General features: G+C 41.1%; 1 protein-coding gene across 1 annotated transcript in view; it reads right to left on the bottom strand.

Annotated features, from left to right (window-relative positions):
- BICDL2 (BICD family like cargo adaptor 2) overlaps positions 1-24012 on the bottom strand; it is a 166911-nt gene extending 142899 nt beyond the window's left edge. The window contains exons 1-2 of the mRNA XM_033947146.1: positions 23772-24012; positions 4574-5066 (exon numbers count right to left, since the gene is read on the bottom strand). Coding sequence (XP_033803037.1) covers positions 4574-4903 — 330 coding nt within the window. The 5' untranslated portion in view covers positions 4904-5066; positions 23772-24012. The remainder of the gene's footprint in view (positions 1-4573; positions 5067-23771) is intronic.
- Positions 24013-24512: the final 500 nt, after the last annotated feature.

Below are 24512 nucleotides of genomic sequence, written 5' to 3'. Positions count from 1 at the left end.
AGACCCAGAGCTAGACTAAAGCTAAGTGACTGTTATTATCACCACTTTTGCTAAAAATGATAACATACTAGGCATAAGTATCTCAGAGTTATAAATTATTGAATACACTAAAGTAAAAAAGGAAAAGAAAAGTACAAAAATAATGAAAACTATACACGCTATAAAGTTCCTATGAGGACAGCTACCATACTCTATCATTGTGTGGCAAACTGAGGAACCAGTGAGTAGTTTTCTACATATCTTTATTTGGTGGCTAATTCACTTTATTGATTAGTTTTCTCCCTTGTGACAGTAGAGGATGGCATGGGAACTCTTAATTTAGTATTATATTTAAGGGAAGGGGTTTTGCATATACTTCATGCCTTTTTCAGTTGTAGATCAAGGTGAGACAGGAGGGTATAGGTACAGAGGGTATTTTCTTGTCCACAGATGGTTTACAATCTGAAGCAATGGAGGGTTAAGTGACATGTTAAAGATTGCATTAACCAAATGGGATTTGAACCAGGTTCCCTGGGGCTCTGCCTGCTTCTCTAACCATTAGGTTACTGAATATCGAGTTAAATAAAGCATAAAAATCAATGCTTTTGTATTGATTTTTACAATTGTATATGACTCAATATTCAAATGATGTGGTAAGGGATGGGGGGGGGGTAGGGAAGGGGATGGCACTTGTATACCACCTTCTTGTGGTTACACATTCAAAGTGGTTTACATATATACAGGTACTTGTTTTGTACCTGGGGCAATGCAGGACACGTGACTTGCAGTAAGTAGATTGTTTAAATGCTGGCTGCAGTGCTTAAGAAACCATATATATTCAATATCACTATCTGGATAGGCAATCGTTCTATATATACATAGACAGTGCTAGCTGCCAGTGGCTACATATAGTGGGAGAGGGGGAATGGGACTTGTATACTGCTTTTTTGTGGTTACACACTCAAAGCAGTTTACATATAACCAGGTACTTATTTGTACCTGGGGAAATGGAGGATTAGTAGCAGCACTGGGATTTGATCTCACAACCTCAGGGTGCTGTGGCAGTAACTCTACCACTAGGCTACTCCTCAGCTGTTATGGACAAAATTCTATAAATGGCGTTGAAAAATTGGCACCTAAAAAAGAAGTGCTAAGCACCATTCTATAAATGGCATTCTGAGTTGGGTCCCATTATAGAATATCAACTAGTGCTGGGATCCACGTCTAACTTTTAGGTGTTAGCATTTATAGCAGCTGAAACCTGTGCTTAAATTAGGCGCAGATAATGTGTATTCTGTAGCAGTGTGCACAAATTCTTGGAGTGCCCATGCTTCTCCTATGGCCATGCCTCCTTTCCAGATCCACACACAACAATTTATGCATACATCTTTATAGAACAGCACCTAGCAAGATGTGCATGTAAATAATAATTACTGTCAATCAGCACCAATAATTAATTATTAGTACCCAATTATTGATGCTAGTTGTCTCGTTATGCAATTAAATTGTGTGTGCAAATTGGGCAAACCCCCAAATTTGCACACACAATTTTGTGTACCATATATTACTCCTGGTGGAATTCTGTGCAAAAAAATTCAAAATTCTGTGCACAAAATTAGCAAATTCTGCAAGTTTATTTGTCACAATTTAAACAATATTTTTGCTAATTATTATCCATATTCCATATAAAACATTTAAAATAAAATGTTTTTCTTCTGCCTTTGTTGTCTGGATATTTATTTTTTCATCATATTAGTTCCAGTTTCTCTTTTCTGCTTTCCTGTTGTCTGATAATTTTCTTTCAAGCAGCTACTATTCATTTGCCTTTTCTCCTCTCTCCTGTCTAGTCCCTCACTACACCTGCTCTGATATATTGATCATTACTTTTTAGTTCTTTTCTGCCTCTTTCTTACCATTCTTCTCCTCTTTTTCACTTTTCAACTACCTATCAAATTTCCATCTTTTCTCCCATTCCTTCCTCAGCCCTCCATTCCCTTTCATCTTCAACGAACCCTCATTACCATATTTCTACCCTCTGTAATATCTCTCCTGATATGTTTTCTTGCCACCCTTTCCTTTGCCTCAGGGATCTGCCATTTTCAGTTTCCCTTCCTCCACCCTTATAGCCCAGCATCTGCTCCCTCTTCCTTCCCTCCCCACCCTCATAGTTTGATATCTCCCTCTTTCTTCCCTCCTGCATTCGCTCCCATGGTCCAGCATTTCCCCCACTCTCTTCTCATTGCCAGATATCTCCCCATCATTCCATTCTACTCCTGGATCCAACATCTCCCTCCTTCTCTACCTCCTGTGTATCTCTCCCTCCCTGTCATTCATCCCCATGTCCAACACTTCTCTTTCTCCCTCCCTTGCATCTCTCACCATACCGCATTCTCTCCCTTTCATCCTTTCTTCCACTGTCATAGCCAATATTTTTGTTTCTTTGTGATTGTCTACCATCTCTCTCCCCCTCCCCCCTGCCTTGTGCTATGAGTCAAACCTCTCTATCTACCCCGTACATCATCTTTCCCTTCCTCCCCTCCATGTTTATCATTTCATCCTCTCCCCTCACCATGCATATATCCCCCCCCCACTTTGCCAGCATCTTTCCTTCCTTTCACCCCTTCCCTTGTGCTAGCATCTTTTCTTCCTCTCACTCCTTCCCTCCCCATGTCTGCATCTTTCCTTCTTCCCCTCCTCGGTACTCTTCACATCATGAATGCTGAAACTATAAAAATGAGTATACTGTATTTTATTACACAGAAAGCTAAAGACATACAGTACTTTAACATATAGGAGACAACTTTTTATATTAATTGATGGTGCTAAGCCCATGGAAATTACCCCTCCCTGGGCACAATCAAATAATCTGCTCAATATTGGAGGTGTCCAAGCACACACAGAGCTGGCTTCTATGTTTAAGGATGTTACAGAATGTCCAAAGTCATGTAGTCAGCATATACATCTCAGTACTGTGCCAAACAAAAATAAGAACTGTTTTCATTTTTGTCTTCTACATCACGGGCAGCCAATACTGTAAGAGAGTTTTTCAGCGAACCAAAAACAAGTTCTTCATGAAAATGATTTCACATTCAAGTGACTATAAACAACTTGGTCTCTATTTTTTCTCTCTAAGCCTCTTTCTTGCTAGCTTATTAATATTCCATTCTTTGTTTCAAGTATCACTATGGACCTAATCTTACATGTTGCATCAGCTGAAAGGCTTGCTTTGTTGGGTCACGGTATCAACAGTGATTCCCACATGCTGACTGCCGCTAACCTGGAAGTCTCCCCTTCTGAGGAAAGACTTCCAGGTTAGCGGCAGGCAGTGTGTGGGGAATCATTGCCAATAGTGTGACCTGATGAGGCTGACATCATCAAGATTCTGCAGGGGAAAGGGGAATTTTGCCCCACTGTGCAATTCTGTGGAAATTCTGAGTTATGCAGAATTCCACCAGGAGTAATATACAGAATCCAGGGCATATGTATAGCTATGCTATTTGTTATTTGTAAAGCTCTGTTGAATATTGCTACTATTTATATAGATAAAGGAAATGCCCTTGTTCAACTGCAACAGTATATAGATAGTGCTGAAGTTGTCAGAGGAGAAGTTCTGTGAAACCATCTATTTAGTGCCACTGAAAACCTATGGATAAGTGATTTAATCTGTACATCAACAGTTGATGTATGGATATGACCTTCTGAATACTAACCTGATTGTTTCTATGATGTAAATCACTTTGAACTCCCATTTCTGGGGAATTAAGGTAGTCTATAAGTAAGAAATAGACATAGGACCCTGCCCTGGGCCTGATTTACCCATTCATAGAAATGAGTGACAGGTGAAATCTGATTTTACATAGGTTGTCTAGGTAGAAAGAGTGATATTCAGGTCTGGCAATCATGATTTGCATAGTATTTTACAAATACAGTGGTGCCTCGCATAAAGAACGCCTCGCACAGCGAACGCTGCACACAACGAACTTCATTTCATGATTCATACAACGAACTTCGTTTCACACAACGAAGTTGCCCGAGCTTCCACAATCGCTGCCGATGTATTGCATCCTTCCGCGCAGGCACTGCAGGCAGTCGTTAGTCACTGCGCTTAACGTGTTTCACATAACAAACTTTTCGCATAACAAACTTGCTCCTGGAACGAATTAAGTTCGTTGTGTGAGGCACCACTGTACACTGAGTGAGGTTCACAATCATGAAGATTGAAGATTTTAATCCCCTGAAAGCCTCTGTGCCTTAATACTAGTTCTCTGAATCACTTTTTACTAAAGATGCGAGCCCTTTGAGCCACCCATTCCAAGAGATGAAAAGTACTTTATTTTTCTACTAGATCCTTGAACCAACTAGTCCTAGTAGTACAAGGCTCTAAACTTTCACTGCAAATCTCTAAACATAAAGGGGCCTATATACTTCTGCCAAACATCTAAACTATCCATTCCTCCACAAGGAGGTCTGTGTGCAGATAAAGGTAGCAAAGAGCTGTTGCGTTATCAGAAAGAGAGACTCAATGGACCTCCAATCTTGTTTCAGCCTAAAACTCTGTTACCATGCATGGTGTTTTATACTTAATTAATCTTACTTCCATCTTGTCTGTGAACTCCAGTGTAAGACTTTCATTCTTGCGCCCCAGTTCTTCATTTCGTTCCAACAATGCTTTGCCCAGTTCAGCTGCCAACAGTAGATCTTTTTCTTTCTTCTGCAAGAGCAGGCCGAGATCCTCTTCCTCCTCATCTTTCACTGTACCCACCACGTCTGCTGTGTAGGAGTCCTGTCTCTCCAGGATAAAAGGATAAAAATGTTCCTCCATGCTGGGGGAGATCATGCCTGTTTTCCTGAAGTTTTCCCTTCGTGTCCTTGTGAATACATTTAGGTCGTCGTTGGAGAGACAATCCGTTGTCATGGATGTCATTGCATCAGATTACTAAACCAACATTTTTCCGTCTTGAGTGGAGTACTCTTACTTCTTTGAAGATTTCCTAGAATGTCTAGAGCTCACCAAACAGCTTCTTTTGGTGTAGTCTATGTCAGATGGATGTAGATCCACCTAGATGTTCATCCTGTATCTCATGGTTCTACGAGAAGAAAACAATGAAAAGGAATATTACATTTAATTTAATTTCACATTTCTATTCTGCATTTTTCAGTTCAGAAAGAATCACAGTAAGAATAAAGCCTTACTCAAATCAAATACAGTTTTAAAAACAAAAATCAATTTCTTCATCCTTACCAAACCCTTCATGTAACTATTAACTATATAACCTAAAAAGAACCTCCTGAATCTGATCAAGTCCACATTGTCCCATCAAATGTTTATGTAAGGGAAATATCCTGGTTGGGAGGTCATCCATCAGTGGAATTATGCTTATGTTTATTTGTGCTAACTATACCGCCTTATTCTGCTAAAGCAGGTCAAGGAGGTTTACATAATATAATAAGGAAATCTGAAAGGAATTCCATCAAATAAAAGGAAAGAAACAATCAAGAACAATCATACAAAGAGAAAATTAATTAAAATAAATGAAACAACATATTTAAAAACAATTTTGGCATTTATAATTCACTTAACCTTCAAGTTCTAGGTGGAGAACAATCCAACAAGTTAAAACGAAGCATTAAAAAAAAAAAAGAACCATTTAAAAAGAAGCATTTATAGAGAACACATCAGTACAGAGATAAGATTATTACAATTTATTAGGAGATTGAAAGGGTAAACTGAAATGTAAATTAATATGGTATAATCCCCATGAACCGAGTGCCATTGGATCCATAATAATGTTTTGAGCCACCAGAGTCTAGAGATTGTAGATCTGTGGAACCACAAATCATTGGATCCTTGGAAGGTTTTGAACTGCCAAACTCCTGAATAACAATCAGGCTTTCAAACACGGTATAGCTCAGTGTAGACTTCTAAGCCCATATCAATTCCTAGGTGTTTTCTAGGTTGTACAGCACTGATTAAACACTATAATGCTCCACACTCTTCCCTTATGTGTGTCTGTGACCCCTTTGAATAATAATCAGTCTTTTGGGGTAAAAGGTTTCCCAGATTCTGCAACAAATCTCTTCCCTTCTGAATCAAACACAAAGTCCCTTCCACACAGATTCTTCTCTATCAGAATAATCTAGCACATAGAACCACTCCAATGGTACAGCTCCTCTGGGGCTGATTTCTCCTTGTTCCTTCAGCTTGAGGACCACTTTTCATTATATAGCACGCAGAGGGATGGGTAAAACTTCTGTCTTGTCACATTTGCTTCACACTAAACACAAATGTCAAGAGAGATTTCACACAAGACACAACTAAAGGAGGTGCTGAAACCCAATATTCAACGCTGGCCAGTAGCTGGAAATTGGCACTGAATATCTGGTTTCATTTTAACTGCAGTGGCTGGCATTTTGCTTAAAAGCTGACCATTGTGGTTAAATATCAGCCCTTAGGGCTCCTTTTACTAAGGTGTGCTAGCATTTTTAGCGCGCGCTGCCCCCCCCCCCCCCCGCGCTACACGTAAAAACTAACACCAGCTCAATGGTGGCATTAGCGTCTAGCGCACATGGCAATGCAGTGTGCGCTAAAACCACTAGCGCAGCTTAGTAAAAGGAGCCCTTAGTGTTATCCTCATGTAACATAAAATGGCAATTATTCGTTCAACTAGCAACTTACAAATAACCTTTATTTAACAAGGCATACATTTGTTGTAATGTATTTTGAAAGGGAATAAGCAGAAGTATATCAACTGCATGGGCGGAAATACCATTCCCTAAAATCTTTACCAAATTAACTAAGAAAAATATTAAATAAAATGGGCAAAAGTAAGGAAGCCCAAGGGACCCTAGAGCCTATCTTCCATTCATCAGAAATCTCAAGATTAAGCATAACTGGGCATGGTTAGGGACGGATCATGGGCATATTTTTGAATCAGGCACCAGTTTTTGAGAATCCACAGGGCGCCTAACTTAGGAGAAGGCATTTAGGCCATGAAAACCCTGGCATAAATATGGTGTGCCTAAATGTTAAAACACTTAGCACAACCTAAGTACACTTAGGTAGCGTGAAGCGTGATTCTATAATGGGCGCCTGAGTTATGCTTAGTGCTATACTAGTTGGCGCCAAATATAAAATCAGGCCCTTGTGGGATAATTCTATAAAGGGTGCCTAACTTAATTGGCAAAATATCCTTAACAACTTACATAATTGGTTAAAAAAAATTTAATTGAGCGTTAGGCGCCTTACAATGCGTATAACAGCACATAATGTCTAAGTGGGCATTTCTATGGGAGGAGCACCGCTGTGTAATTCTCTAAAAGCTTAGAGGGGCATAATCGAAAGGGATGTCTAAGTCCGTTTACGTCCATCTCGCAAGTTGTCCAAAGATAAAAAGACACATTTTCGAAAGATACGTCCAACTTTTTTTTACTTTCGAAAATCGTCTAATTATACTTCTTGCCGATCTGATTGTGCAAGCCGCTAAATCATCCATCTTTATACCACATTTCCGTCCAACTTTCCATCCAAGTCCAAAACGCCTACAACAAGCCCTGTTCGACGTGGGAGGAGTGATGGACTGCACATCCAGACATGCAACCTAAATAGTGGGGTACCTTACAGGGCACTGCTGTGAACTTCACAAAAAGGGTGCCGTGGCTTCTCCTCATTACAGCTCCCTTATAGGTGACAGAATCCCCTAGACCCACTTATCTATCACCCCAATAGCCCTTATGGCTGCAGGAGCCACTTATATGTCAGTAAAAAAGGGTTTTGGGGGTGTATAGGGGTGTGCACATGTTTAAGTATCAGTGCAATGATTACAGGGGCTTATGGGCATTGGTCCTCCTCTCTATGGGTCCCTAACCCACCCCCAAGATGATTTAAGCTGCCTCTGGGCTGGACGACTAGGCTTTCCTATGCCAGGTGGCCAGGTGATGATGGTCTGGAGGCTGAAATTTAAAGTTGTGAATAAAATTTTTATGGGGGTGATCACTGGAGTAGTGTGTGGGAGTCTGTGTTATGTGTTTGCAGTGCTTATCTGGTGAGTTTAGGTGGTTTTTGTGACTTAGACCATGTTTTATATGGTCTAAGTCACAACGTCCAAGTTCCGTCTAGGCTCTGTTGTTAAACTTTCGGTTATACATGCTGTACGACTAAGTCTAAGCTGGCCCATGTCCTGCCCAACTCCCGCCCTCGACACGCCTCCCGAAACGCCCCGTTTAGCTTTGGATGATGAGCGGCACTATGAAGGCCTAGGTCGCTTTTAAATACGTCCAAAACCCGGTTTTATTATCGGTGCTTGGACGTTTTTGAGAAATGTTCGTCCAAGTGCCGACTTAGGCCGGTTTTTTGGACGTTTTTCTCTTTCGATTATGAGCCCCTTAGGCACCCAAAATGTAGGCCTTTAAAACCCTCGCCTACATTTCAGACACCTACATTTTTACATAGGCGCCGCTAGACGCAATTCTGTAAATGGTGCCTAAGCATGATTGATTCGTGGCCAGCACCTTTCTTTTAGGTACTGGCCAATTTAGGCGCCATTTATATAATCATCTGTGCCTAACTTTATATAATCAAAGTGCCTAACTTTGGGCATACCATATAGAATTGCTTTCTAAAATGAGATCATCCTCAATTCATAACGAATAAACCTACATTTGGAGCTACACTAAATTGAACAACAAGCTCAATTAAGCTTTTTAATCAGCACTGATTGAAACATAGGCGCCTATCAAGAAACGCGATTCTGTAACAAGGCACCTCTAAAAATCTAGGCGGCCTTCAAAAAAATAGGTGCTATGCATGTTGGGCAAGGGTGTGGCTACATGTTAGACGCCTTAATGCAGAATCACTGCTCTTAAGCGTACTGAAGCGCTCAGCTAGACGCCTAACTTTTAGTTGTGCCTAGAGCTGGCCTATTTCTTGGGCGCCTCCAAAATAGGTTCCGCTCAGCGTGATTCATTAAACAGCACCCAATTTTACTTCAATCGCGCTGAACAGTGCCTAATTAGGCGCCTAACTTTTGGGTGCTTCTTATAGAATTTGCCCTTAAATGTTTCCCCCCGACTGGAGAGGTACTTAGCAGATAGAGTATCATTTACCTGTGTTCTTGTCCAGGTTTCCTATCAGAAACTTCAAGTGATTGAAGTTCCTTTTGCACCTTGCTGACAATTCCACAAATAAACATTTTGGATCTTTACTACCTGTAAAATCTTCCTTCATGCAGCTGCCAAAGACTAAATACCATCAAAGTGCATGAATATCCAGTAATCTGTGTAAGTAAAATGTGATTCTTCCTTTATAGTATTTTCTGAATTGCCGCTCAACAGGGATCTACAATGTTCCTCATTTAAATTTCCTTCCTCTTTTGGCTCAGAAACACCTTTCTTCTTGCCAGGCCCTACTCTTGAAGTCTGGGATTTTTATCTATAGTTGCAGTTTGGTGGAAGCTGCTAAACCAGAAAGGGAAGCTGCACAGAGCTTTTTCTGTTTTCATTCCTTCCACTCCCCAGAGGAGGAAAGGCAGAGGAGGATCACATGGGTTCATTTTCTCTCTCTCTCTGTATACCTGTGTGTGTGTGAATGCACACCTCATTCGAGTGTAGTTATCTTTCTTTGAAAATCAAGCCTGGAAAATATTTTTTAAGCACAGATATTTAGTATATTCAATGAGTTGTTCAGCATGATTTTGCATTCACAGCTCATTAATTTTAAAATTAAATAAAACGTAAGGTTTACAGACTACATTAGAAAATGCACTTCTGACCTGAACTGAAAAATTTGCAAAAGCTTTTGCATAAGGGGATTGCATGCAGTAAAATGTGGGACAACCCTGGAATTTAGCATGAAATCTATTTCTAGCCATTTCTGAACCTTAATGTCTCAGTTTCCTGATGTTTCTATCAGCTTATGGTACCTGTGTCACTGTTTGTTTACTCTGATGATTCTGTGCGTTTCTATTCCTGTATGTCCCTCAGAGAGTACCTCCTTGCCATTAACTTCTCTTTTTCCATTTTTTCTTACATTCTCTTTATCTCGCTTCAATCTATTTTATTCTGTCCTACAGCATTTAAATCCCGCAGTAATCTCAAATTAGCTTCTAGGCCAGAAACACGTTCTGTAGGCAGTCAGACGGTGACAGCACCTCTCCTCCTCATGAGCGCTTCTCCTAGGAAAATCTGGACCCATTGCCACATCCCAAGGCCTGCCCCCTTAACCTATTCATGCATCGGGATGGCATCTGCGCATGCACGGATATGATGTGGTGATGTGGTGCGTGTGTGCATATTGTCACCGCGTTACATCCGCACGTTCGCGGATGCTGTCCTAACGTCGGAATGCACATGAGATGAGTCTTTCATTTGAAAGGATGCTCCAGAATGAGGGGGAATAGGATGAAATTAAGAGGTGATAGGCTCAGGAGTAATCTAAGAAAATACTTTTTTACAGAAAGGGCGGTAGATGCATGGAATAGTCTACTGGTAGAGATGAAGACAAAGACTGTGTCTGAATTCAAGAAAGCATGGGATAGGCATGTGGGTCTCTTAGGGAGAGTAGGAGATAGTGGATGCTGTGGATGGGCAGACTAGATGGGAAATTTTATCTTTTTCTGTCATCATGTTTCTATGCTCGAGGCTCCGCCCATGAAGAAGCCACCCCCTCTAGAGGAGTGTGCTTGCAAAGATAATGGTTTCTTCTTACTGTACCCAACATATGCTGAGAAATCAGCCTCATGAATCCATCTTGCAACAGAAGCCATAGAGGCTGGCTTCCCTAAATTAGTCAACACAAAGAGATGATCTGAAAAATGAAAGGGATTTTTCACTTCCAGGTACTGGATGAGAACTCTGCTAACCCCCTTGTCCCTTTTCCTTGAATGAAAAGTGGATATTCGAACCTCCTGATTCACATGGAAAGCAGAAACATCCTTCAGAAGAAAAGAAGGCACCATGTGCAGTGAAACACCTGCCTTGATGAATCAAATAAAGGGTTCCCTGCACAACAGGGCTTGAAGCTCCAACATCTTCTTGCTGAGGAAATAGCCTCCATGCAATCTTAATAGTGAGATCCATGAGCGTCACTTCCTCTAAAGGTTAAGTAGACTTGCAAAGGGAATGAAAAACAAGGTTAAGATTCCATGTCCGAAAGGGTTGCCGTACTGGTGGCTTCAGCCTTGTAGCTGCTTCAAAAATCCTATTACGTTGGGATGAGAAGCCAGAGAAATATCCTCCAGACAATGTCTGAAACACAAAAGATCTGTCACATGAACCTTTAGAGAACCAACCCCTAGTCATTTTGCTAGCCCATCCTGAAGAAACACTAAGAGAAGCCTGAAATGGCTCAAATCCCTCTCCAGCATACCAATTCTGAAAAGGCTTTCAAGCCTTGGTATATGCCACCACTGTTGCCGGCTTTTTGTCCCTTAAAAAGTAGCAATGACTACATCTGAATACCCCTTGCATGCTAATCTTGTGCGCTCAAGAGCCAAGCCATAAGATCAAAGTGTTCCTGGGTTGGATCTTTGGCTGAAGAAGTAAAGAGCCTTTTTGTTGGTTGCTGACACCATCAGATCGAACTTCGAAACCCCCCAGCATCATACAATCATGGAGAATGCCTTCCAGGACAGATTCCTCACCTGGATCCAACGTCTTTCTGCTGAGGTAGTCGGCTTGTATGTTATCCACTTCCGCAATGTGCGCTGCTGACAGTGCTAGCAGATGGGCTTCAACCCAATGGAACAACAGCCTGGCCTCTTGCATTAGCGAGGTACTTTTGGTACCCCTTTGTTGATGTAAGTCACTACTGTAGCATTGTTAGAGAAAATGCTGACAGCCTTGCCTTCTAGGCTCATGGCCAGGCACCATGGCACCAAGCACCAATTGAATTATGTGCAGCTTTAGTAGGTTGATTGACCATTTCCTCTGGGAAGGTGACCACTGACCCTGAACTGGACGACCATTGCAATGCCCTCCTCAGCCAAAGAGACTGGTGTCTGTTGTCAGTATTAGCCAGGATGAAATGCGGAGGGACACGCCCTTTGCCAGGGACTCCAGCTTGAGCCACCACTGCATGCTGCAGCATGCCTCCAATGTCCAGGGTAGTGCCATCTGGAACGAGTCTGATTGTGAAGACCAGTGGAAAAGCAGTTAGAGCTGGAGAGGCCAAAGGTGAGCTCTCACCCAAGGGACAATCTCTGTTAACATCACCATTGACCCCAAAGACTTGCAAATACAGCCAAGCAGTCAGAGCCTCGAGAGCAAGGAGGTCCTGAATCAGCAGTGTAGCATTTGCAGCAAACTTAGAGGTGATAATTTTGCAGTCAATCAGCATTAAGCTTCACTACATGGCGGGAAGTATACATTTCTGGGATTCCTGCATATTGTTTCATTCAAACTGATTTACCTAATGACATCAATAGCAATGAAGTCCAAATTTCAGTTCTTGTCAGAGGGAAACCGGGTCCGAATAGTGGTTCTTGGTGAAGAGGGGTATTCCAGCACGCAGTTTCCACAGAGGTTGAGATGCAATCAAAGTACAATGATCAGGGTGCTTCAGAAAGTGACCGGAGGAACACAGGATAGACAGCATTCAGGTCGACAAAGAAACTTTACAGACAAAATCAAATGTTGAGACACACATCTCTTGGCAATAGGAAGCTGATGTTACCTCAGTTGCTGAGAGAGAGGCAGGACAAGTGCTCAGCCATGGTTAGTACAAGCACAGTGAGGCATAAGTGCCTGGAATTTGGTTTGAGAGGGTTCTAGGAAAAACCCACTACTGACCGTTCAGCAAAGAAAGCAAAGAATGGCATGGGCTGTGTAATATGGCTTGTGAACAAAGGAAATATGTGAGAAGGTGTTATTTAGTGATGAGATCACTTTCTGTATCTTGGATGGTCAGTGAAGAACGTATTTATGCTGATATCCAGGAGAAGAATTCAAGCCTGAATACCTTAACCTGTCAGTTAAGCACCCTACAAAGGTCATGGTATGGGGATGTATGGCGACAATTGGTGTTGGTTGGCAGAGAACTTGTTTCCTGGTGATTACTTCTTTCAAGATGATAATGCACCATGTCATCGAGAAATATCTGTACTCGAATGGATGAGAAAGAAGGGAGTGAAGACAATTGATTGGCCTGCTCAGTTACCAGATCTCAATCCAATTGAGAACCTGTGCCACAAACTGTCACTGAAAAAATAAAAAAAAGAGCCAACAACGAAGCAAGAGCTGATTGTGTCATTGATTGACGCTTGGAATAGGATTATCACCCACGAGCATCTGGTAAAGCTGGGCCATTCTATGCCCGAAATGTGTCAGCTTGTCCGCATGAGCAGTCAGAGCCAATTAAATATTGAAAGCAGTAGACAGGACAAAACAAACCTATTCAGGGCTAACTATAGAAATAAAAGTAAACCTAATAGTAATATAACAGAATCTGTTACTGCAGTTTAATATCATACAGCCATACGAGCACAATACATTATCATTGCCAATGTTCAACAAAATATTTCTGGACTGAAAATGTATTTAAACTTATTTAAAGGCACACCTTTACCAAATATACATGTACAGTAACTGAACATATGATATTAGAATGGAAAATTGAATAAGATAATACATAACAAATGGTTACATAGCTTAAAATGCATCAACCAAGTCAAGTGTTGCAGGACTTTTGCACACCACTGTAGGAGTCAACTTTTCAAAATTATTGGCCACCACCAAAAAAGAAACAGTCATACTTTTGTTGAACTTGAAGGTGTGGAGAATTCACCTCAAACAGGGATGATATCACAAAAATCCAGTGCACTGAGAGGCAACAAACTCTTATGCTAATGACCACATACTTAGAACCTATAAATCAAGTCTGCCATGCTCAACCAGCCACCCTGTCTATGAAGAGGCAGCACTGTAGTAATTATCACACCGAGATCTAGAATACCATACACCATCACTTCCTATGGGGAAAACAGCATAAGCTGCACTGCTACTAAAACAGATTCTTCTCAACAAATTAAAAATACAAATAAAAAAATACAAATATGCAAACAAAACCTGAACCTCAGGAAGACAAACCTTCTATGCGGTAGAACTATGGAAAAACAGAAAACAGAAATGCATTTCCTCTGTACTGTGTAAAATATGAGGAGAGATGCACATTCCCATAGGTTAGAAATTCCAATTACACTTCAGAAAAATAAAAATGAAAAAAGGCTTTTGGTTTCATTTTCAAAAAAGATAGACATCGAAAAGACAGCATAAACCAGCACTTGGACGTCATACTAGTCAAAACGTCCAAGTGGGCATTCTCAATACAGACTTTCTAGACGTCTTTCTGGTTGTTTTGTCTCCTGTGCATCCAAATCTTAAGGGGGCATGTTAGAGGCATGTTGTGAATGGGCTTAGGTTGGGCTTTGGACTTAGACGCTCTTCAGGCATGAATATGCATGAGAGAGATTTGCATATAATGGAAGTGATAGGCATGCAAATCTGCTCCATGCATATTCATTAGGGCTAGCCTGAAAACCCGATTGGTCTGGTGGTCCTCCAGGACAGGGTTGGGAACCACTGACATAGGTAATTAAAAAAAAAAAAATAATAATAATAACTTTATTCTTATATACCGCCAACAATCTTGCGACTTCTAGGCGGTTTACAATAAAGAGAAATTGTACAGACAGCGAATTACAGAGTATAGCAGTGTACATCTGATTATAACAACATTAATCGTGATAACAACAGTTCGTATGCTGCAGGGCCATGCGGCTTACAAAGAATTAGAAAAATTCCATAAATTGAATGGAGTATTCATAGTTAGTGATTAGGGGTTAACAGTTTACAAGTTCGGTTTTGGGATGGTATTACGAAGGGGGGCTATTGTCCTGGTTCGTTCCCTAGGTATTTCGAGAACAGGTAAGTTTTTAGGTCTTTCCTAAATTCTCCGTATTTGTTTGTGTGTGTAATTAATTTTTCTAGGTCTTTGCCCCATAAGGCTGCTTGGTAAGATAGAAGTTGTTGATGGTATCTCTTATATTTGCATCCTCTAGCCGGTGGGGAGACGAATTTCAGGTGTGTTCTTCTCTCATGTCTGTTGGTTGGGAATGAGAAGAGGTCTGTTATGTATTTAGGGGCTAGACCGTGTAATACCTTGAAGCAGAGACATCCCAGCTTGAACTTCGCTCGTGCCTCCATTGGCAGCCAGTGCAGGAGTCGGTAGGAAGGGGTTATGTGATCAGACTTCTTCAGCCCGAAAATCAGCCTGACTGCTGCATTTTGTATTAGTTGTAGTCTCTGCATTTGCTTCTGGGAGATTGCCAGATGGGTAATGTTGCAATAATCAAGGTGGTTTAGTATTAGGGATTGTACTAGAATTCTGAAAGCTGAAGCGTTGAAGTATGCTCTAATGGACCTAAGTTTCCAGAGAGTGAAAAACCCTTTTTTGATTAGGGAGTCTACATGGTCTTTCATTGTTAGACCTTGGTCTAGTATTACCCCCAGAACCTTCATCGTTGGTTGAATGGGGTAGTTAAGACTATTAATGCGTACTGATTTTGTCGTATTATGTGCGTGTGGCGAGGCTATAAAGAATTTAGTTTTGTCTGAATTGAGCTTCAGTTTGAATTCTGTGGTCCATTGTTCCATCAGGTTTAGCGCTTCTGTTGTTATGGGGGTGATTTCGGAGGGAGACGCATTAAACGGGATAATGATTGTGAAGTCATCTGCATAACTGAACACTTTTATACCTTGCTGGGCCAGCTGCATGCCTAGTGAAGATATATAGACGTTGAAGAGTAGTGGGGATAGTGGGGATCCCTGTGGAACGCCTGATGGGTTTCTCCATATTTTAGAGAAGTTGCAGTTGAAGCGTACTTGATAGGTGCGGGTCGTAAGGAATCCTCGGAACCAGTCAAGTACCTCACCTCCGATGCCGATTGCGTCTAGACATTGTAGTAATTTTTCGTGATCCACCAAGTCAAAGGCCGAGCTCATGTCGAATTGCATGATTAAGGCGTTATGGCCTTTGCTGAATAAGTTGTGTAAGTATTCTAGGGTCGCTGCAATCACCGTTTCAGTACTAAATAGAGGTCTGAAGCCAGACTGGGTTTCATGTAGTAGTGAGAATTGATCAAGGTAGTCCATCAGTTGGGTGTGTACTAAGCCTTCCATTATTTTTACGAAAAATGGAATGGATGCTACCGGTCTGTAGTTGGTTGCTGATGTTAGGTGTTGTTTACGATTTTTTGGAATTGGGGTGATTATAATGTGACCGTTTTTCGTTAGGAATTTTCCGTTTTTGAGATTATTGGACATATGACTCCACAGTGTTAGTTTAAAGTCTAATGGGGCTGCTTTCATAATGTTGGGGGGACAGGGATCTAGAATGCAGTTTGATTTGGTATATTTGTTGTAAAGTTTTATGAAGTTATTCCATTCTAGATCCTGAAAGGAGTTCCAAAACATGTCCACTGGTATTTCATTTTCATGTATGTTGGCTGTTTGATGTTCATCTGTATTGTTTGTTGGGCAGTTGTTCCTTAGGTTCACAATTTTTGAGTCGAAGTGTTGTGCTAGATCGTCTGCTGATGGAAATTTTATTTCGTGTATGGATTGACTGTGACGTGTGGTGTCGAATAAATTTTTGACCAGGTTGAACAATTCATGAGTGTTGATTCCTTTAGAACTCGTGTTGGATGTATGTATTTTGGATGAGTAGAATGTTTTTCTTTTTTCTTTTATCAGTTGTTTGTAGTCCTTTATGTTTGATCTCCAATTGTTCCTGTCTGTTATTTCTCCTGTTTTGTTCCAGATCCTTTCTAGTCGTCTTATTGATTGTTTCATTTTTAATAGTTCGGAGTCAAACCAGTTGTTATATTTATTTGAGCGGTTTGCTCAAATGGCTTGCTGTTTTGAGAATGGACATTTTTTCTACTGGATTTCTGGATGTCTTTTCCAAAACATCCAAACTCAGGCTTAGATGTCCTATCGAAAATGCTACTTCTTTGTATCTATTCTTCTTGTCTGATCATCGATTCTATATTTTTTCAAATTCAATAAGACTATCAGTTGCGTACCTCGTATATTTGATACCTGGGACCAATCATTTTATAAAACCCCCTCCTTTATATTAAAAAATAATTTTTAGCAATAATCCATGAGTCACACAAGGGTGTAACTAGGAAAAGGTAGCATCTTAAAACATTGCAGTGAGCATTAGAACATCAATACACCCATTGTAAAATCAAACAAGCTGGATTAGTACAGAATGATCCGCATAGTCAATGCTAACAGAAAACTATGTCTTTTTAATTTACACAGAACACAGATACACCCTCGTCCAGAATGGAATATGTAATCTCAAACTAAAATTAGAAATATGAAGACAAAAGTTATACAGTACAGGCAGTCCTTGGGATAAAAATGGGTTCCATTTTTTAAACTGTTCTTAAGTTGAATTTGTATGTAACTCAGATCCTAGTATTCTTCTCACCTTCTCCACCTCCTTGAGGTCCCTCCATCCCACTGTTCTCTCTCCACCACCACATCCAGCATTACTCCCTCTCATCTCTCTCTTCCCCTTGCAACTCTACCTCACTCCTCTCCCACCATCTCCCTGACACCTGAGGACTTGTTTAGATCAGTCACAGTTTAAGAAAATGTTTAAAACAACACAATTATATGTAGAGGCTTTCCTTTGAAGTTATGCTGAAGGGAGATACCTAAAGAGGAATCTTATTATGGCCCGTGTCTTACATTTATTGAGAATTGATGATATGGAATTTTATTGCAGGTATTTTGCAATTTTTAGTGAGCTAAACGTAGTGGATTGAAAGTATTGTTGTTTGTTGTCTTCTGAATTATTGTATTGAAAGTATTGTTATGTATGTTATCCTCTGAATCATTGTGAATGTTTACATTGTAAACCGCTTAGTTATAGGCGGTTAAGAAATTTTAGAAATAAATGTCCAATAATTCTCTCTCCCTCCCTATGCTCAACAAGTTTCCTCATTCTTCATCTTCCCATGTACACTATCTCTCTTTCCCTATCACTCAGACACCCAATTCCCCCTTTCTATTCCCTCCCCCATCTCAGCATCTCTTTCCCTCTCTCCCTCCATTCTTCTATCCTATGGCTCATGCTCCCCTCCCTCCCTCCATTCTGTGTCCAAAGTTCTTGCCCCTCCCTCCTTCCACTCTTTGTGCTCCCTCCCTCCCATGTCCCAAAGCACCCCTCTCTCTCCCTCCCTCCATTCTGTGCCCCAAGTATATGCCTTCCTCCGGCAGGTGTTTACCTTCTGACCGGCTCCCTCCTCCTTCCAGCTGCAGTCGTTTCTCTGCACAAAATCATGGGCAGTGGCTCCTACGCATGTCCTGCAGCTGAGCCAGAAGCCTTCCCTCTGATGTCAGAGGAAGCTCCTCCCACATCAGAGGGAAGTGTTCCCTCTAAGCTGAGCAGGTGTCCTCCAGCTGCATTGCTACCACTAGGGGGTGGAATATTTTCAGTCGCTAAGGACAGGTATGTTCCCTGGAGTCCTGCAGAACTTGCATGTCCCTCACAATTGAAAAATGTGACAGTAAAACAGCACCCTCTATTGGTGAGACTGTGGGTGGAGGACTCCTGCTCAGCTTAGAGGGAACAGTGATATTCAGCCGCAGGATGTGCATAGGAGCCACTGCCCACGGCTTTGTGCAGAGAAACGACTGTGGGTAGAAGGAGGAGGGAGCCAGCTAGAAGGTAAACACCTGCCGGTGGGTGGTATGTACTTGGGGCACAGAAATGAGGGAGGGAGGGAGATGGGTTCATTGAGACACCGAAGGTAGCGCAGGACCCCCGTTCATAAGTACGAGTCCGATGTAAGTCAGATGTTCGTAAAACAGGGACTGCCTGTTGTGAACTGCTAAGAAGTCAGACTCTGCATACAATATAACATCACAGAATCAAGGATGCATGCCCCCTAATACTATGCAAAATATAAAGATAGCAAATGTAATTTTTTTTTTTTTTTTTTTAAAGGACAAATAACAATCACTACTTTATAAATTAACAAATAGAAATAAAAGATGGAAAATAAGATGATACCATTTTATTGGACTAATTAAATTTTTCAATTAGCTTTCAGATGCCAAAACCACCTTCTTCAGATCAGTACAATATACTGCAGATATGGAATCTTGCCCTGACCCGTGGAAGGAGGTTTAGGTTTCCATAAGTTAGTCAAAAATATATTTAAATTAGTCCAGTAGAAGGCTCACTTTATTTCCATTTTCTATTTACATAAATGTTTATCAACACAGCTACAATATTACTTTATCTTAAAGCAATATGAAAAATAAAATTTTCTTTTTTCTACCTTTGTTGTCTCTGGTTTCTGCTTTCCTCATTTTCTCTTCACTCTCTTCCTTACATATGGCATCTGCCTTCTTTCACTGTCCACCCTCTCCCCTTCCATCAAGCTTCACCCTTCTGTCCATTTTTCTTTCTCCTCCCATACTCTGGTATGTCTCTCCTCTCTTTCCTTTCTCACCCCACCCCATGGTCTGGCATCTCTATCTTCTTCCCTTCCATATCTCTCCTCTTCTCTGCTTCCTTTCCCTCCCTTCCCCATGATCTGGCATTTCTCTCTCCTCTCCTTTCTCTGTTAGTCCTTTTTTTCTTCCTTTCTTCCTATTTGGTTGCTTTCTCCTGTACCCCTCCCTCCAACCAGGTGCAACATTTCTTGTACCTCTCTCTCTGCTGCTTGTAAGCTTTGGGCTGCCAGCAGCATTAATTTAATTAATTAATTCAATTTTCTATACCATTCTCCCAGGGGAGCTCAAAACAGTTTACATGGATTTATTCAGGTACTCATGCATTTTTCCCTGTCTGTCCTAGCAGGCTCACAATCTTTTTAATATACCTGGGATAATGGGAGACCAAGTGACTTACCAGGGTCACAAGGAGTAGTGTGGGTTTGAACCCACAACCTAAGGGTGCTAATGCTGTAGCTCTAACCCCTGTGCCACACTCTCAGACAGTATGATAGCAGATAGTATGGCAAATATTGTCTGACAGAGATGTCAAAACATCATTAACAAAGCATGGTAAAACATAATATGGCAAAACATGGTGTGGTGAGACATAGCATAGTTAGGCCTATTTTTAATAGTAACTCTCAAGCAACCAGCAACTACATTTATCCAGCATCTATCAATCCCCATGGGTGATGGTTAACTGAGAGTCTACTGTATGACACAGATATAATAGATTCTAAAAATAATACACATGAAAACATCTTAATAGCAAAAAAGACAGGTAGAGGTGAACATATAAACAGATAAGATAGGATATAATAAAAGTTAGATAAAAATGGTTGACTAATGAGAAGAAAAAAAAGCATTATCTAATATCCTTCACTTATTCCCCAGTGCCTGCCATTCATTAGCACACAATTAATTATTCTTTTCAAGAATGCTTCATTGTCTAACTCCAGGACAAGCTTAGCCCTTAGGCCAATGATCTTTACTAATTTTAAAGTTGGGGCAGTAACGCTGTTGATCAGCGTATGTTCATGGCATCCATTCCCACCAGCATATCTTCAAACTTTTCAGTGGGGGTATCCGCAGGGATGTGATCCTTTCAAAATACATTCTATTGAGAAATGTCTTGGCCTTCAAGCATATGGCTCTTTTCCATCTTTCTGTCATGAGTTTGGTCAGAGAGGCAGATAGTAGCAGAAAACATTTACAATGAGAACACTACCTTAGGCAGACTAGACAACAACCTCTGGGCCTAGTAAACAGCAGCTACATTTAAAGCAGTGGTCTCAAACTCAAACCCTTTACAGGGCCACATTTTGGATTTGTAGGTACTTGGAGGGCCTCAGAAAAAATAGTTAATGTTTTATTAAAGAAATGACAATTTTGCAAGAGGTAAAAACTCTTTATAGTTTATAAATTTTTCCTTTTAGCTAAGTCTTAATAATAATGTTGTAATTTATAGCTAAAGAGACATATGATCAAGAAACTGTTTTATTTTACTTTTGTGATTATGATAAACATACCGAGGGCCTCAAAATAGTACCTGGCGGGCTGCGGGTTTGAGACCACTGATTTAAAGGAAAGCAATAGATCCTGAGAGGAACCTCCCCTCCCCCGCCCTCCAACTACAGGGTAGGTTTATAATAGTTTTAATGCAATGGAGCAAAATGAGGTCCAGCATCTAGTTGTTGGCTTGAAATCATTTGGGGTTAACTTATAACATCCCCATATAGCTTGCAGCTATTCTCTTTTTAATGGGAAGCTCCCTATATGCAGTAGGTTGAAAGTATGCACAACAAAGCACATGCAGGGATTTCAAAATAAAATTGTACTTCAGAACAGCATGAAAACTTTTAAACCTGGGGAGGAGGGAGGGATTTTTAAAAAGTATTTCCACACAAGTCAACATATTTAATTGTGTAAAAATACTGGAAAATTGCCCTGATGACTAAGTAGAAGGAGGCGACAAGATGGAACTTTATCATATATGCATTAACCCCCTCTCAACCCTGCCCCAGAAACTCTCCTACACTTAGGCCACATGAACTTATGCATATAGGTCCTGATTCAATAAAAGATGCCTACAGTTAGGTGCATAGATTGGCGTGTCTAGCCGATCTAGATGCCTAACTTAATTTTTTTAATTAGTTTAATTGGCACTGATAATTGAATAATAAAAAATATTAATTAGCCAGTAGGCGTCTACATCAAGGCTCTTGCTAGCGAGCTGGTATGATTAGGGGAAGATATAGGATGGAGTTTGGGGGGGGCGTGGAATGGTTAGGCACTAGTAGGCACCTACCTTAGGTGCACTCATTTAGGCCAAGAAAACCCTGGCCTAGATGGCAGAGCGCCCACGTATTTAACAACTACTGGTGCCTAAGTACGTTTAGACCAGGGGTGCCCAAAAGGTTGATCACGAATGCAACGCGAGTCGATCACGTTGCCTTCACGTTCTACTTGCTTCCCAACTCAGAAGCGCCGAGCCGACCATCTTCCCCCACCCGACGTCAATTCTGACGTCGGAGAGGAAGTTCCAGGTCAGCCAGTCGATGCCTGGCTGGCCCGGAACTTCCTCTCCAACTTCAGAAATGACGTCGGGGAGAGGAAATCTGGTTGACCTGACGCTTCTGTGTGGGGAAGCAGGGAGAGCTTGGGGCGGAGGTGGTTTGGAGGTCTGTTCCCCGATGGCGGTGGCAGTGGCTTGGGAGCAGGCAGGGAGACAGAAAGAAGGGGGAGTAGGGACACAGAAAGAAAGAAGGGAAAAAGAAAGAAAGGAGGTACAGGAAGACAGAAAGAAAGGGGGTGTGGAGAGAGAAAGAAAGAAAGGGGGCAGGAAGACAGAAAGAAAGGGGGCATGGAGAAAGACAGACAGAAAGAAAGGGGGCAGGGAGAGAGGAAGAAAGGGGTGGGGGTAGGGAGAGAGGAAGAAAAAGTTGGCGGAGGGAATGAGGTCTGGTAGCATACAGCAGGCTGAAAGAAGGGAAGAAATATTGGATGCACAGTCAGAAGAATAAAGTGCAACCAGAGACTCATGAAATCACCAGACAACAAAGGTAGAAAAAATGATTTTATTTCCAATTTAGTGATCAAAATGTGTTTGTTTTGAGAATTTATATCTGCTGTCTATATTTTGCACTATGGCCCTCTTTTACTAAACCGCAATAAGTTTTTAGCGCAGGGAGCCTATGAGCATCGAGAGCAGTGTAGGACATTCAGTGCAGCTCCCTGCGCTAAAAACCGCTATTGCGGTTTAGTAAAAAGGGAGGGGGTATATTTGTCTATTTTTGTATAGTTGTTCCTGAGGTGACATTGCATAAAGTCATCTGCCCTGACCTCTTTGAAAACCCACGGAATATAAATTATAATTAACATTTTCTCTGCGTACAGTGTGCTTTGTATTTTTTAAAATTTTATTGTTGGTAGATCATTTTGACTTGGTCATTTTAAAAGTAGCTCGCAAGCCCAAAAAGTGTGGGCACCCCTGGTTTAGGCACTGCTAGGCACAATTCTATAAATGGCACCTAGCAGTTGATTGACAAGCGCACTGAATGGTGCCTAGAAGTTAACCCTATTAGCTTAAATATATTTATTGATTGGGTTGGATTTTGAGTATAAAGATCCGTCTTCTATAGGTTTGGATTTATAGAATCAGAGCCATACAGGATGTCTATGTGCACTAACTTTGTGCGAATATCAGCTGGGCAATTTTAGAAAAAGCACTTAAATCACCGGGGGGGGAGGGGGAGTTTCTACCCTTGAAGATTCATTTTAAAATGATCCCATAAGTAAGAAGAGAAACAACCCTGTTTTGTTACACCTCTGCTGAATCCACAGGTCATGAAGAAAGACCAGAAGTTTCAGCAGGAAAGTTTCTTAGAGCTTTATTTCCCAATGCCTTTTGAAAGGAACATCAACACTGCTAGAAAAATAACCAGAAAAAAAATTTCAACCTGTAGCAAAATACAAAAGGAAACCATAAGAACAGGAGTGGAAAATCAAAATCCCAGAAAAGACTTGTCTGTTACTCTTTCTAGTTCTCTCCCTCTCTCTTTTCCCTTTATTCACTTCTGTTTTTCTCTTTCAGTATGCCACTGTCACTGTCTTTTTTTCTATCAGTCTCCACTTATTTTTCATCTGTTTCTCCTTCCTTAACCCCTTTCCAACTTTTTCTTAGTGCTGTCTTTCCTATCTGTTTTCAAAAGTGTTCCCAAAGCATCATAAAATACACCCTAAATGAAAGCAAAACCAAATACTCCAGAGAATTTCATTACCTCCTGTGAGTGCTCTGATTGCTTGGGAGGATTTCTGTTGACAGGTGGCAGCTTCTCGATCCTAGGATTTTCACTTCGTTTAATCCACCTCTGGGCCTTCCTGAACCCCTCTGTTCAGGCTCTTCCGTTGCTGCTGATGGTTTGTTTGAGTTACAAATATTTTCTAGAATTCTTCCTCTTCCTGTACGGCCAGCATAACTACATCGTCTCCTAAGCAGCAGTATGAGCTGCTATACCATAGCCCAGGTGTAATCCTGTAAATGTCAGGCCAGGATGGGAGGAGCTGCAAAGCTCTGTGTCCCATGTGGAAAAAGGTCTCAGCGCCCACTTGTGGAGGTTAGAGGCAAGGCCAGGGATGTTTTTGCCTGGTCTTTGGTGGAGCAAAATACAAATAAATATAAACATTTAAAAAATTTGATTCAATTACATAAAATAACCATGTTAGTAAACAGCCAAAGCAGAAGTGAACCAATAATTGGAACAATAAAATAAAATCCTATACAATGTTTTTCAAAAACTTTTAATGTACAGTACAGTTACAAGTTCTTTGTAAGTTACTTTATAATGTCTTCTACTGTGCTCACTGTTAAATTTGGTTCATCTTAGGGCTCCTTTTACAAAGCTGCGGTAGCAGTTTATCGCACATAATAGATTGCGCTAAACCGCCGGCCACGCTAGCCACTACCGCCTCCTCTTGAGCAGGCGGTAGTTTTTCGGCCAGCGCAGGGGTTAGCGCGTGAT

This window comes from Geotrypetes seraphini, chromosome 5, assembly GCF_902459505.1.
Source record: "Geotrypetes seraphini chromosome 5, aGeoSer1.1, whole genome shotgun sequence".
Taxonomy (NCBI): Eukaryota; Metazoa; Chordata; class Amphibia; order Gymnophiona; family Dermophiidae; genus Geotrypetes; species Geotrypetes seraphini.
Note: the sequence above shows the minus strand (reverse complement) of the source record. Positions and strands in the feature narration are given on the sequence as shown.